This window comes from Balaenoptera ricei, chromosome 20, assembly GCF_028023285.1.
Source record: "Balaenoptera ricei isolate mBalRic1 chromosome 20, mBalRic1.hap2, whole genome shotgun sequence".
Taxonomy (NCBI): Eukaryota; Metazoa; Chordata; class Mammalia; order Artiodactyla; family Balaenopteridae; genus Balaenoptera; species Balaenoptera ricei.
The window spans coordinates 22,076,343-22,091,722 of NC_082658.1; the positions used below are offsets into that span (position 1 = coordinate 22,076,343).

General features: G+C 53.0%; 1 protein-coding gene across 4 annotated transcripts in view; it reads right to left on the minus strand.

The window, feature by feature from the left end:
- Positions 1 to 4,673: 4,673 nt before the first annotated feature.
- MPP2 (MAGUK p55 scaffold protein 2) overlaps positions 4,674 to 15,380 on the minus strand; it is a 28,005-nt gene continuing 17,298 nt past the window's right edge. For 3 of the 4 annotated variants that reach the window (XM_059906644.1, XM_059906646.1, XM_059906643.1), the window contains 10 exons: positions 12,257 to 12,409; positions 11,994 to 12,143; positions 11,416 to 11,643; positions 10,500 to 10,631; positions 10,300 to 10,405; positions 10,150 to 10,218; positions 9,768 to 9,929; positions 8,945 to 9,147; positions 8,487 to 8,615; positions 4,674 to 7,217 (listed from right to left, as the gene is read on the minus strand). In XM_059906644.1, the coding sequence (XP_059762627.1) occupies positions 7,041 to 7,217; positions 8,487 to 8,615; positions 8,945 to 9,147; positions 9,768 to 9,929; positions 10,150 to 10,218; positions 10,300 to 10,405; positions 10,500 to 10,631; positions 11,416 to 11,643; positions 11,994 to 12,143; positions 12,257 to 12,409 (1,509 nt within the window). In that variant the 3' untranslated portion in view covers positions 4,674 to 7,040. Of the gene's footprint in view, positions 7,218 to 8,486; positions 8,616 to 8,944; positions 9,148 to 9,767; positions 9,930 to 10,149; positions 10,219 to 10,299; positions 10,406 to 10,499; positions 10,632 to 11,415; positions 11,644 to 11,993; positions 12,144 to 12,256; positions 12,410 to 15,380 lie in introns of those variants that run through there. The other variant, XM_059906645.1, reaches the window with a different exon arrangement.

Consider the following 15,380-nt stretch of genomic DNA (forward strand, 5'->3'; position numbering starts at 1 on the left):
TTGTGCCAAAGGACAAGAAAGCTTGGCCTCTGCCCTCTAGGAACTCCTGGTTATGGAGGGCGGGCAGCCACATAAACAATGACCACAGTGTCCCGAGGGGGTCCATGGGGTTCTTGGAGAGTCACATAGAAAGTGAACAGCAGGCACGTGCGACTGTGGATTTGGGTCTTGGAAAATCTCTAAGAAGTCCATCCAGGTGGAGATATGTCTCACGAGCAGTTGAAAATAGGGTTTGGGAGTCTTAATGTGTACAAGGTAACAGATGCTGTGGACCCACTGGCCCAGGAGTCCGTGTAGCAGAGAAGAAACAAGAGCTAAAGGCAGCATAACATTTCAGAGGTTGGCTTATTATATTCTCGTTTCCTCCCAGTCTTATGTCCCTCTTTGGAGAACACAGCTTTATTTTCTGCATTAAGTACAGTATATGAGGACACACCTTAGCCCCCCAGTAGGTAAAAATAGGCGCAGTATTCTAATCCGGCAAGTCTGAGTATCTTAAGTCTGGCCCTAAGCCAAGGTAGCACGACAACCTAAGGGGAGGGATGTTCCCTTACTAACTTGGAAACTTGTAAACGGAAGGTAGTGAGGAATTAGGTGATCTGTGCCTTAAGCAAAATCCCCACGACCACCACCTCCCCTCACACATGTGCACACACACTCATAGCCAGGATTCTGGAGTAGAAAAAGAAATTCAATATCAAAAATATTACCAAAATACCAATTCCTTTTCAGTGTGCCACAAGCATTTATTCATCCACTTAGCAAACATCCCCGTATGTTTGAGAATTCGTTCCAGCATCAGCACCTCTTGGAAATGCTTTTTGATGCTCCCACGGACTGACTGAGGAGCCATTTCTTGGTGCTGCCGTAACAGCTTCTCATTACAGAGTCCTGATCAGGACCTTCTTCTTATCTGCTCCCGTAGACTCTGGGCCTCTGGATGTAGGGACCCCGCCTTGTTCAAAGGTGCTCAGTAGATAATTGTTGAATGAATACAGTAGTCCCCGCTTATCGGCGCTTTCAGTTACCCAGGGGCAACCGCTGTCCAAAAATATTCAATGGAAAACTCCAGAAATAAACAACTTATGTTTCCAATTGCGTGCCATTTTTTTAAAAATAACTTTGTTTATTTATTTATTTTTGGCTGAGTTGGGTCTTCATTGCTGTGCCCGTGTTTTCTTTAGTTGCGGCGAGCGGGGGCTACTCTTCGTTGCGGTGCGCGGGCTCTAGGCACACGGGCTTCAGTAGTTGTGGCACATGGGCTTAGTTGCTCCGCAGCATGTGGGATCTTCCCGGACCAGGGCTCGAACCCGTGTCCCCTGCATTGGCAGGCAGATTCTTAACCGCTGCGCCCACCAGGGAAGTCCCCAAATTGCGTGCCATTTTGAGTAGAGTGATGAAACCTCTCACCGTCCCACTCTGTCCTGCCCAGGACACGCATCATTCCTTTGTCCAGCGTATTTCACCTGATAGTCACTTAGTAGCCCTCTAAGTTAGATCGACTGTCTTGCTACCACAGCGCTTTGTGTTCAAGTAACTTTTATTTTACTCAAAATCGCCCCAAAGCACCAGAGAAGTGATGCTGGCAATTCGGATCTGCCACAGAGAAGCCGTAACGTGCTTCCTTTAAGGGAAAAGGTGAAAGTGCTCAACTTCAAGAGGAACGAAAGGGAATTCCCTGGTGGTCCAATGGTTAGAACTCCGAGCTTTTGCTGCGGAGGGCCCCGTTCCATCCCTGGTCAGGGAACTAAGATCCCACAAGCCACACGGCCAAAAAACAAACAAAAAAAAAAAAGAAAGAAAGAAAGAAAAAAATCGAACGGTGTAAGAACAAATCTATCCAGGAGACTGCGAAGAAGGAAAAAAATTTGTGCCAGCTTTGCTGTCACACCTCAAACTGCAAAAGTTACAGCCACAGGGACTTCCCTGGTGGTGCAGTGGTTGAGAATCGGCCTGCCAATGCAGGGGACACGGGTTCGAGCTCTGGTCTGATCCCACATGCCGCGGAGCAACTAAGATATGACTTAGTGCGCCACGACTCAGTGCGCCATGACTACTGAGCCTGTTTTCTAGAGCCCGAGAGCCACAACTACTGAGCCCGCGTGCCACAACTACTGAGGCCCTCGCTCCTGGAGCTGGTGCTCCACAACAAGAGAAGCCACGACAATGAGAAGCCCGCGCACCGCAACGAACAGTAACCCCCGCTCACCACAACTAGAGAAAGCCCGTGCGCAGCAACGAAGACCCAACGCAGCCAAAAATATAAATAAATAAATAAATTTATTTTAAAAATAATAAATAAAAAAAATAGAGTAATTGGAAACTTTCCTTACTAGATAGTAAAACAGAAGTTTCTAAAGAATTAAAACTCTGATCATGGCAATTAGGCTAGATAAACAGATCAATGGAACAAGCTAAATGGCCCCTCCTTACCAGCTGGCATGGCCTGCACTTGTCTCTCCCAGAACTCTGTGGTCCCCACCAAACCCAGCCCGGAGGGAGCCGGGGCAGTGAGCTTAAGTCTAAAGGTGATGCCCTCAACCCCCGGGTCTCGTGAGGAGCTGAATCTGGGGATGGCAAGGGAGCCCACACGATCCCTCGTGGTTCACTTTCTTAGCCCATGTTTCTCCTCCAACAGTGCCTCCTTCCCCAAGCACAATCAATTTCTAATCAATCCCCCTCCGTTTCTAACTTCTAATCAATCCCCCTCCATCTCTGGAAGGCAGCATGGCAGGGAAGCCTGGCTGGGAGCCAAGAGTCCAAGAGCCTGGTTCCAGCTCTGCCAACAACTTTCTGTGTGACACTGGACAAAGCCCTTGCCCCTCGAGGCCAATCTTCCCAACTATAGTGTGATAAGAATCCTTTCTGCCATACTAACCACATGCTACTGTGCCAAGAGGGAAAAAGGACTTAAAAAAAAAAAACTGGCAGAATTCCTTTTAGAAATTTAACTGTCTTTATTAGGAAAAACTGATGCTAGTTTGGGACTAAAAGGAAATTCCCCCCACCGCAAAGTTATGTCCAAAATAGATGGGCAGTGGTTGGCAAACTTGGCTACACATTAGAATCATCTGGGGAGCTTTTATTTATTTATTTATTTATTTATTTAATGTGGTTTTTTTCAATTTTTTTTTTTCAATTTACTTTTGGCTTTGTTGGGTCTCCGTTGCTGCACGTGGGATTTCTCTTGTTGCAGTGAGCTGGGCTGCTCTTGGTTGCGGTGCGTGGGCTTCTCTTTGCGGTGGCTTCTCTTGTTGCAGAGCACGGGCGTGGGCTTCAGTAGTTGTGGCACATGGGCTCAGTAGTTGTGGCTTGTGGGCTCTAGAGCGCAGCCTCAGTAGTTGTGGCGCACGGGCTTTGTTGCTCCACGGCATGTGGGATATTCCCGGACCAGGGCTCAAACACGTGTCCTGGTTAGATCCTGTTTCCTCTTCTGGAGCACCAAGAAAGACTACATTTCCCAGCTTCACTTGCAGTAATCCAGGGCCCAGTGACTAGGGAGACTGGATCCCTGAATCACTGCAAGGAGTGCCACCCAATCTCCATCAGTTGTGTTGTGAGAAAGAAATGAATAATAAAGTTGTTCAGTTGCTGAGATGTTACTCACTTGTTCAGTTGCTAAGCTGTTAGCCTTTCCTGAACTTCGGATTTAATTGCTCTGGATTGGGGTCCAGGCAATTGTATTTTTTAACCCCACAGGCAATTTTAATGTGAGACCAGGGTTGAGAACCACTGGATTAGGACAGAATTACAAGTGTGGAGTTGCTAGGTACAGTAAAGAAATATTGAGTTTCCGGGGGTGCCCCAGGAGATGGGGAGAAAGTTGTCCAGAAATGAGAGAAAAAAGCAGGAGAGGGCCCAGAAACATGGAGGGAAGCAGGGGGACCCAAGAAGAAAAAGTTGGCCAGGAAAACATTCTATGTGCTGGGAATGGTCGAGGGACATTTCAGCATTGGGGTGTTTAATATTCAGGTCTAAATTCTCATCAGGGCTGTCAGGTGGGTGATATAAACCCCTATGGCTGCCTCCAAATCACCAGTCAAGTTAGCCCCACACTCGTCCCTGTGTGAACGGATGCTTGGGGGGAAGTCAAAGGAAGGGGGCCAGTTCCACACCTGGTCATCACAGGGAGAAGGGAACAGCCAAAGCCCCCTCTTGAGAATCCTCAGTGAGCATTCTGGGCTCCCCTGAGGAACTCAGGTGGGAAGGAAGGCTGACCCCTCAACCACACACCCATAGTGACATCGGGGTGACATTTCAACCAGCTCTCTATGGCTCTTGTTGTTAAGCACCTAGAATCAATCCTAGCATTAGCCCTGGGAGAGGCCATGACACTTTACAGAGGATGAACTTGAGGGCCAGAGAAGCAGAGGAACCTGCCTAAGGCCACACAGCAAGTTCCAGGTGAAGCTGGGTGGATTAGCCATGGGGTCCCTGAGTCCCCTGGCCCCCATGGATGCTCACAGACTCCTCGATATAAGCATTTAGCAGGAGCATCTTCTGGGGGTGGGGAGTGTGGAGTGGTGAGACAGGAATTTTCAGAAGACATCACAGAACGCAAGACATGTCACTCCAGCTTCCATTCCAGAATCATCTATGCTGTGCTCCCCACTCTCAACCTTTCCCAAAGCCCTCCACCCGACCCCAGTGAAAGACAAACAGAGCCCAGAAGCTTTGCTTTCACATTTAATCAAAGAAAAAGAAAACCAATCAGAGAGAAAGCTCAAGAACTGGATGGCTGAGAGAGGGGACGGGGGAAGGACAGCTGGGCTGGGACTGAGTGTGGACAGGGGGGCAGGGCCCTATTATCCTGAGGTTCCTCAATACAAGCGTCCACAGTGGGAAGAGGGAGGATGGAACCCGAGGGCTAATGCGGTGGGCACACACACCCATTCCAACCCAGTACGGGTCCCCGGAGTACGGCTAAGGCAGGGGAGGTAGAATGCTGTTCAGAGAGGAATAGAGATGGGAAAGGAGGGGCCCAACTCACAGGCATCACCAGAGGTGAAGGTGCCAGAACAGTAACTGGAGCTTCACCCTGAAGGGCCATGTGCCAACCCTTCAGCAAGGTGCCCAGCCCCACCTCCCATCAAAGAGGATGGTCTTCTAATCAGAGCGCTTTGGAGGTTAACCAAGGGGGAGGGGGTAGCTGCCTCTATTCCCCAGTCTCCCGGGTGAGGCGGGGATGAACAAAGCACCCCATGGCCCTGGGCCAGCGCGAGAACACCTCATTTTCCTCCCACTCCCAGTCCCCTTGGGTTGAGGGTGAGGGTGAAGCAAGGGAGAGCTGAATTGAGGATAAATTAAAAGAACATTGACTAAAGGGAAAAGAGGAACATAAAGTTGACTGCATAGTGGATGCAGAGCTATGCAAATGAGATGGAAGTAGACTTGACCTTTACATCTCATTTGCATATCCTAGGCAAATGCAAATGAGATCCCTAATATAATAAATATATTTCTGACTTTGTAATAAATATTCTGTTTCTTCTCCCTCCCCTTCCCTAGGAAATGGGCACACAGTGGCTCAGGGGCCAGCTTGGCTGACACTGCAGCGAAGACTGATTAGACAGAAGAACTGGGGAGCACAAAGGCTGGGGGGGCGGTCATGGGGGGGTCCCCTACAAGGACAGGTTCACCCCGGGAAGGGTCACAGAGAAGGATGAGGGATGAGATGTCCGGGGAAGTCAAGGACAGCATACTTTTTAAAAAAGGGATTCTCCTATTTTACACAGTTGCCCTCCTCAAGGACTGGAGGGTGGCATTGAGGGTCGGGGGACAACAGGAGAGCGGAGGAAGACATCTGGGGAGGGCCAATCCTCTGGAATCTGGGAAAAGGGTCTCATAAGAAATGGGGGGCTGATGGGGAGCCCAAAAACGGGGCCCCAAAGAGTGACCTCCAAAGCACAACAACCCTTTGCTTCCCCTCTCCAAAAACTAAGCCTGACACACACACCAGTGGCAGAAACACAGACTAGGCACCGCAGCCTGCGGAACCGTAAGCTGTGGAGACTACAGTGTGGATGGCGCCCCCTGGAGTTGTGCGGGGAGTCTGCTGGGGCGCAAACGTCCTCCAAGGCCATTCCCCGTGGCCCAGCCCTCCCCTTTCCTCAGCCCCCAGGCTGCCCTCATGTGAGTGGGCAGCTGGACCCAGCCACAGAGACCAAAATGGGCAATGACCACGGACAGGGAGCCCAGACGCGCCCCCACCACGGGCCACAGGGGGCTGGGAGCTCTCCTGTCAGGCTCCTCGTCACAGGGCTCAGCCTCCAGCCCACCCCTGCCTGGGCTGAGCCCGCAGCCCCCTGCCACTCTTGCCCTGCGGGGAGCAGAGCTGGCCTGTCAGGGGCACATTGGAGAAGTCTGTGGAGAGACTTCGGCAGTGAAAAGCTGTGCATGAGGGAAGGACAGGGAGCCAGCCCCGTTCCGAGGGGGCAGAGAACTGCCCTCTCCCTGGCGGCGGCAACTGGCTGGTGCTTCGGCTCCTCCAGCCTTCGGGATGGCACCAGGCTGGCACCGCCACCTGGGCTTGCCTAGCCGCCGGGGGGCCGCGTACACACCTGGCCACAGGGAACCAGCCTAAGGCCTGCCCCTAGGCTGCAGGGGCGAGAAGTAGGAGCAGCCCAGGAGTGGGGTCAGGGTGGCCAGTCCAGAGGAGAAAAAGTGACTGGCGAGAGGGGTGGGGACAGTGTACCTACTGACCACGTGGTCCCAAAGCAGCTTTTCTCTTCTCTGGACTGAGCATTATGGAGGCGATTCCGACACTCCGGGGCACGGCTTGGCCCTCAGCGAGGGACATCTGGTGGCCAGTGAACGTCGGGAGTGGGTAGCACCTGGGCACAGAGGTGCCCCACGAACACCCACCTCCCTGGCAGTGCACGTCTCCTGCGCTGAAGCCAGACTCGGGGCCATGACCCAGGGATAGAGCCAGAGTGCCAGGAACGGGAGCTGAGGATCATGGCTGGGGCTCACGGTTGGGAAGGGGACGGATTCAGGGTTCTGGGTCACAACCCAGAGGGCCGAGGTCCAGGAGAACAGGCTCAGTACACCCAGCTGACGGGCACCCACTGGGGCTCCGTGCGCAGCTTCTCCAAGGCGGCCTGGAGTTCATGGAAGGTCCTCTCCAGGTTGCTATTGACCAGACTGAGGTCGAAGTAATGCCCGTAGCCCCTCTGGATGCGGCTGCTCTCCTCCACTGTCCGTCTCAGGTCCGCCTCCTGCCAGCACAAGGGGACCTCCCGCCCATCAGTATCCCCCTGGCACCCCCAGCGTCAGGGGGACCCACAGCCTGCCCCGTCTAGCCCCCTCCCCAAAGCCCAAAGTACCAACCATGGCAGGCACAGACCCCCTGGCTAGGGAGGCAGCAGCCCCTCCCTGCCTGCCCCAAGGCAGCTCTCCTGTAACCGTGGACAGACAGATGGGTGGTGGGAAGGGAGGAAGGAAATAACCTTTAGGAAGTGCCAAGCACTGCACTAAACACTTGGCAACTAGCGCAATCTTCACTACAGCTCTGCAAGCAGGACTAATTATTCTCATTTACAACAGAGAAAACTGACGTACAAAGAGGCCACACAGCCAGCCAATGGCTGAACGGGGTCTGCCTGACTCCAAAGCCAGCGCTCCCTTCAGTCTGACTAGGTCCCCTTACCTAGACAGCCTGAAAGGCAATTGCCACGCCTGGTCCTAGGGCCACCCACAAGGGCCCAAGGCAACCCCCTCTCCAGACCCAGCCCAAGCTGGACCTGCAAGGATGGGAAGGGAACTTGAATACTGACTTACATAAGCCGAGGCAGAAGCTCTAGGACTGACCCAGCTGTGTCCCAGGGGCTCCAGTAGGCCCTGTTTGTGGCCAGAGCAGGCTGCAGCAGTGGGGAGCCCAGCCCGGACCTTTCTCCTGGGTCTGAGCAGCTGACCAGGGCCTGAGAGCTGAAGTATCATAAGTGGCCAGCAGAGGGACCCCTGAGTTCAGAGCTCTGCAAACCCTACACCTGCTGGGGAAGGCTGTCCCAAGGGGTCCCTGGGGGGAGAGGGGTGCCCTGGGGTCCTGCAACACCTGCCTTGAAGCCTCTCCTCCCTGCACTGCCTCCCCACTGATGCTAACTGGTCCCTCCAGGCAGCCTTCCAGCCTCCGGCCTCCTCCCTCCCTTCAGCTTTACCCCCAGCTGTAAGCAGCCCACCTCTGCCCACAGATCTCCCACCGGCTCCCCTGGAGCCCTGTTCCCACAGAGTGTACCGAGCAGGGGGCCTGGCAGAAGCTCCCGTGCCCCGGGCCAGCTGTGTCCCTGACTCTACACTTCACTTCCTCGCTCAGACCTCCATTCCCACACCTATAAAGTGGGATTCGCAAGGCTCACCTCAGTGGTACCTCAGGTGGGCGCCTCTCCCCTTCCCGACACCACCTTCTTCTCTTCCTCGGCTCTGGCTGGCCCCCCACACCACCCTAATCAGCCATTAGACCCCTCCCACCACACCTTAGAGGCCCTCACCGTGAGCTGCTTGGTGGACACCCCACTCTCCAGCGCCGTCCGGTTCATGGCTCGCAGGGTCTCAAAGTCAGGGGCCTCGATGAACACCACATAAGGGACAAACTCAGCTGTTCTCAGGACCTTCACTGCCTGCAGAAGAGGAGGGTCAGGAGTATATTCCCATGTACATCTGGGGTGATGGGGGTGAGAACAGGTACCTGGGAATAGATGAGAATGTGGACCTGGGGCTCTGGGGCATGAGTCCTGGGGATGAATGGCAAAATAGCTGGCAGGTGGCTGGGGATGGGGTGACTGGGGGTCCACGAGGCTGAGAAAGAGGTTCTAGGTGGGCTGGGTCCCTAGCAGTAGTTGAGGGGTTATAGGGGGGTACTTGGAAATATATGGGGTAATACTGGGGGGTCAAGCAGAGTACCCAGAGAGGTGTTGAGCAGGCTGGGAAGGAGCGGGCCAGGCAGTACCTGGGGGTTGACATCCAGCACACACACCCGGCCGGCAGCGACCACGCCCCGGATGGAGTCGATACGTGTGCCATACAAGTTGCCCTCGTATTCACCATGTTCCAGGTATCGCCCAGCACGGATGTCAGCCTCCATCTCCGCACGGGACACAAAGCTGTAACCCTGGCCTTCCCGTTCTGAGTCCTTGGGCCTCCGGGACGTGTCTAGGGGGAAGGAGGGGCCGAATGGGCACAGGCAGGCCACACCACCTCAGACACACGTGCTCGTGCTCTACCTGCACCAAGCAGCCCTGCTGCCTTCCCGCACACCTTGCCCTCGCCCTCACCACTGGCACCCACAGACTCGAGACGTCCATATTGAGGGGACCTTCAGAAATCACTGTTCTAACTCAGTGCTTACAGATGGAGGGCTGAAGCCCAGAGAGGGCAATGTGCAGCCCAAAGCCACACAGCAAGGCCAAGCAGACCTGGGGTCAGCACTCAGGTTCCTGCCTCTGGTTCTGTCACCAGAAGCCCTCTTTTCCACAAGGCCACACACAGCTCATAGTCCTGTTTCACATGGGTTCCCAGCTGGACTTTTAGCAAGTGAAACATGAGAGAAGGAAAGGTAAGGCTCGCACCACCCACATGGCCAATGGTTCCCCGCCCTCCCCAGCCTGCAGTTCCCACATCCACCCACAGAGGGCGTGCACCACACACCTCACATCCAAAGGTATCACTTAACCTTGGGCCTACGCAGATGCCCATTCAGTGGACTCAGTCCTGGCCCCCAGGGCAGCTCGTGCTCCCTGCCTCCCACGCAGCAGGACCCAGCCCCCACTCACAGGGCACTGTGGTGCCGTAGCGATCCGGATCCCACATGATGAGTTTGTTCTTCAGGCTGCGCCGGCCCACACCTTGAGCCCCGATCAGCACCAGGGTTTTCCGGCGGAAGGGGGGCATGCGAGCCACCTCCTCATAAATCAGCAACTCATGGCGGTCAAACTCTGGACACAGGGAGATGGCACTGCTCATCAGGTGAAGGGGCTGGGGCTGGGCTCTCAGGGAGGCCAAGGATAAGAGGGCTGGGGCCAAGGGCAGGAGGGAAAAACAGGGCAGGGCTTAGGGACAGGGCTGGCGGCATCAGATCCAGGAGAGGCACAAGTCATTGGTGGGGGAGGGAGGGGGCACTGCAGGAGGATGGGGGAAGGGGCCCCCAACACCCACCTGCATTCTTGGTGGTCAAATACATCATTCGCTTCTTTTTCTTTCCTGAAATGCTGCCGCACAGGGTCCCTGGCCATAAGGAGATGAGCAAATGAGGCCAGGCAGGGCCACATCAGATCCCAGATTAGAGGTCTGGGGGGAGGACTGTACCTGAGGTGGGTGTCAGCTCCAGGTCCCGCTTGACAAAGGCTTTCCGCTTCTCCTCCAGTAGCTGACTGGGGATGAGCCCAGCGCTGCCCCCTTCTACGTGGCACGCCTGAAATGACCGTGGGACAAAGATGTGCCTGAGTAAGCCCTCACCGCCCCCCGACGCCATACCTGGAGAGACAGCACAGGTGCCCAGGGCTCACCTGCCACCAGTTGGCGTCGTCCTGGTTTACAATCTGAAGCAGGTCCCCAGCATTGAAGCGCAGGCCGGCTTCCTTGCAGGGGATAAGGCTGTCTCTGGCTGGGTCATAGTCAAAGTGGCATTTCACAAATACCTGGGCCAGGGATTTGGCAAAGGGTCAAGGGAAGAAGCAGGGGAAGGCTGGAGGGGGCGATGCCCATTCCTGTTGCCACCCCTACCCCGAGGGTGGGGGGGTGGGAATGTCACACAGTTCACCTTCTGCCCCCTCCCCTCACAAAGATGAAAGAGACCCTGGCACTGCCCATCTAAAGGCATGATGCCACAGGCCTGCCTGGTCCACCTCCCTGGTACCAGCCTCCCTTTGCATCCAGAACAAAAGGACTCAGAAGGGTAGGGGATCTGCTCAGGCCTGGGGCCCTGGCCCTACCCACCAAGAAGGTGGGATCACCTGGTTAGGAACATGATCCTGGCACCTAATGCAAGATCCCCCCATCCCCCTACACCCTCCCTCAGAGGAGAGGGCTCTGGCAAAAGGCTAGACAGCCAATAGGAGAGGTGAGCAGAGCAGCGAGACCTCCACAATCCACCGACCTGAAGGCAGCTGTATAGGACACATGACAACCCAATTCTGGGCACCCGTGCCTACACGTAGGCACATGGAGGGCTGCACACGATGCAGGAATTCATTTGTACACTCAGGTACTCCAGGCTTTAGATGCGCGCACATCCCTTACACATGCGCATGAGTGCCCAAGACTAGGGCAAACGCATGACCGCATTCACCAGATGCATTTTGCTTTGAGTACACTGGTTGGTGAGGAGGGGCTCCCACCAGGAGGCCTGTGACCCTGGCCGCCGGGAAGCTCAGCCACCCCTTGGGCCTTGTGCTGGGTGAGGGGCTCGGTGGAGGGGCCCACCTGGCGGGGCAGATGGGGCTCCTGGTAGCTGGGCAGGATCTTGAGGATAACGCTGCCGCTGGAGTTGCGCAGGAGCTCCTGCAGCGCGCGGGGGTCGCTGCCCACCGGCTGCCCGTTCACCTCCTTGATGATGTCGCCCACGTGTAGTAGGCCTTGCTGAGCCACCATGCCCCCGTGCAGAATGCGTGCGATCACCAACTCGCCACACTCCACGCGGAATGTCACGCCCTGGGGGACAGAGGGCGGGTATGATGAGGCGCCAACTGTTCCAAGTCAGAATCTTCAAATGGGTCTCTTAAGAGCCCCTCCATTCTACCCTTCCACCCCCACCCTCATAGCGACCTTCTCTGCCATCTTCTACCCAAATTCTTTACTTACAGGGGCACCAGTGGACTGAAAATGGGCAGAATGGAGAGAGTCACAATGTCTGCGGTCTCCTGGGTGCGCTGGCGCCCGACCCTGGGCAGAGCTGATCCCGTCTTCATCTTCAGCCCTCTCCTGACCAGACTGGATCCCCACCGGTTACTCTCAATCCCCCCTCCCGAGATTTCACCGCTGGCGTTGCCCAGCGCCCTCACCAGATGCTCTCCAGCCGTCTTGCGGATGCCCACCATGCGCACCGCATCAGGAGGCAAGGGCTGGTTGCTGAACGTGGGGTCCAGGCCAGGGCTGGGGGGTGGTGTCTCATAGGTCTTTGAGGCCACAGAGTCGTGCGTCTCCAGGAGGGACTGGGGAGGTGGGGGGAAGAGGAGGGACCATGGGGCAATGCCCCGAGGTCCCTTCCCATCCCAGTTCTAACCTCCTGCCGGCGCCACCCCAGCAGCCCGGGAGAGGACCAAACCTGGAAGTGGGGCTCCTGGAGGATGCGGGCCAGCTCAGCCGCCGTGCTGCTCTGCTCGGCCAGCTGCGCCAGGTCCCGCAGGATCTCCTGCACCAGCTCCAGGTTGTTGTCCCGCACGGCCTCCAGCTTCGTCTCCTCCAGCCGCTCGTGGGCCTGGGGGTGGGGGCGGAACAGGTGAAACTTGATGCTTCCCCAAGAGCCCTGGGGTACCAAACAGCGCCCCCCCCCACCAGCTCCCAGGCATCTTCCCACCCCCAAATGCTGACTTTAGACCCCAGCCACAGCACTGCTCCTGGTATCAGTCTCAGAGCCTCACTCACTCAGACACAAGCACACTCACACGTGCGCACAGGTGCCTTGCTTTCTCCTTTCTCCCCCAAAACAGTGATGGGGACTCAGTTTAGGGAAGAGAGAATCCAAAGGATAAAATTTCATTTCCATCTCTTGCCACAGAGGGCCATTAAAATCATCAAACTGTCCCCAGCATCCAGAACCCTATAAGCATCTGAGTTCAAGGACAGCTTCTTCCACCCAACATCATGGTTGGGTGGGGTCTTGGACACCCTGTAGCCCAGATTAAGGAAGCCAGGGAAGTGGAGAAGCTTGCCCAAGGTCACAGGGACTTTAACTTGGGTCTCCAAGCCTTGGGCCCAGTGCTCCCAGTGAAGAAGGGGACAAGATATCAGTACATGGCACCAGGAGAAGGCCCTGCACCTCCTTGTTGCTCTACTGACTCTGGGCTCCATGACAATGAGCATGGGCTCCATGACAAGGTGGGCTCCGTGACAAGGTGCTCTGAAAAGGGGAAAGGAAGCCTTTGCCAGTGACGAGCCCAGCGGGGAGAGTTATGTTACGTTAAGTGGGAAGAAAGGAGTCCCATTTCAGGGAGATACATGGAGACTTTTTTCTCCCTCTGGATCATCTGAAAGATAGTTGCAGACAAAAAGTACTTCGCCTCAAAGTACTTCGGCAGGAATCTCCTGAGAACAAACAGGAGATCTGCTATATAAACTACAGTGTCATTGTCACATGCGAGAAATTCAGCACTGACACACTGATATAATATTATCTAATAGACAGTCCATGCCCATGTTCACTATTGTCTCAAAAATATTCTTTATAGCTTTATTTTTCTGATCTACAATCTAACCAAGATCACATGTTAAATTTGGTTGTCACATCTTTTTATTCTCCTTTAATCTAGAACAGACTCCAATAACTCTTAGTCTTTCAGGGCATTTTTTAAAGAGTCCGGGCCAGTAGTTTGTAAAGTGCCCCAGAACTGGATTTATCTGATTGCTTCCTCACCTTTAGACTCAGGCTAATCATTGCGGCAAGAGTTCTACATAAGTGATCTTGTGGTTTTCCCACACTTTTAGACTGTGTGACTATTCTGTTCCCCAACAATCATTCACTAATGGATTTAGTATCCATTTATGGCCTTTGCCTGAATCAATTATTATTATATGGGGGGGTTGCAAAATAGTCATTATCTACATGTCTTAGTTGGCATTCTATTATAAAAGCTCTTCCTTTTTCCCTCCCACTCCTCCTCCCTCCCTCCCTCTCTCTCTCTCTCTCTCTCTCTCTCTCTCTCTCCCCATATCTATGGACTATGGATTTTTTTACTCACTGTGTTCTAATCCATCACCATCACTACCTTCATTGTCTCAATTTATCCCACATTTGTCCAGGGGAGCCCCAAGCATGCCTTTTGACATGTTCCCATCAGTCCTTGAGCACCTCTTCCTTCCACCATGAGCTCACCTTGTACTTTCCCTACCCTGGTTCTGGAATCAGCAATTTCCCCAAGGAACCCTGATTCCTTTTGGTGGGAAATGGTATTTAGAAACCAAGATCTGGGCACTCAGTGCTCATTGATTCTAGGGTGTCATTACTTCAGTAGACGTTAGTTGATTCTGACAGTTCTCATTAAAATCAAACTCTACAATACTTTCCTTATCTTCTCCCATTCCATATTTGTATCTCCCTTCTCCTTTGGTAAGAACTTTTCCCCAAGAACATTAATATATTTTAATTATTTGTTCTGTCCTTCAATATTCAAAAAAGTTTCAGATTTGCTAAACTACTGCTACTACCTATCACAAAACTACTAAGTAAAAATCAAGATTTATCTGCATTCTTTTTGTCCTCAGAATAGTCTAAAAGAACTTACAGCATTAATGGAAATGTTCTATATCTGGGCTGTCTACTGTGGTAGCTTCTAGCCACACGTGGCAATTGAGAAATGTGACTAGGACAACTAAGGAACATAATTTTTAATCATATATCAGCATTTTAGTTTATTTTAATTTTAACTTAAATATTTAAATAAATACCCACGTGTGGCTAGTGGCTACTATATTAAATAGTATAGCCTTAGTATATATCCCACTTAGGGAATACAGTCAGAATATTGCGAGAAAAAAGTTACTTAAATTAATTCCTTTTTCTGTAGGATTATGCTAACAATTTGATATATGGATAAATTCACTTATCTGCACTTAATTTCAGGGTGTGCCTTTTTCATTCTTTTCAATTTAATCTTTTTTAATATGTACAACATTCGCATGGTTCAAAATTTTTTTAAGAATTTAATTTTATTTATTTATTTATTTATTTCTGGCTGCGCTGCGTCTTCATTGCTGTGCGCGAGCTTTCTCTAGTTGTGGCGAGCAGGGTCTACTCTCCATTGCGGTGCACGGGCTTCCCATTGCAGTGGCTTCTCTTGTTGTGGGGCACAGGCTCTAGGTGTGCGGGCTCAGTAGTTGTGGCTCACGGGCTCTAGAGCGCAGGCTCAGTAGTTGTGGTGCACGGGCTCAGCTGCTCCGCGGCATGTGGGATCTTCCCGGACCAGGGCTCGAACCTGTGTCCCCTGCACTGGCAGGCAGATTCTTAACCACTGCACCACCAGGGAAGTCCCTCAAATTTTAAATCTATATAAAAAGTAAACTCAAAAAAGTCTCATTTCCATCCTCATCCCTTCTACCCCATTTACACCCACACTCTAAAGGTAATCATCTTCATTAGTTTCTGGTTTATTCTATCTGGGTTTTTTTCCACAAAAATAAATAAATATTTCCCTTTCTTACATAAAAGGTAGAACACTATGTACACTCTTTGA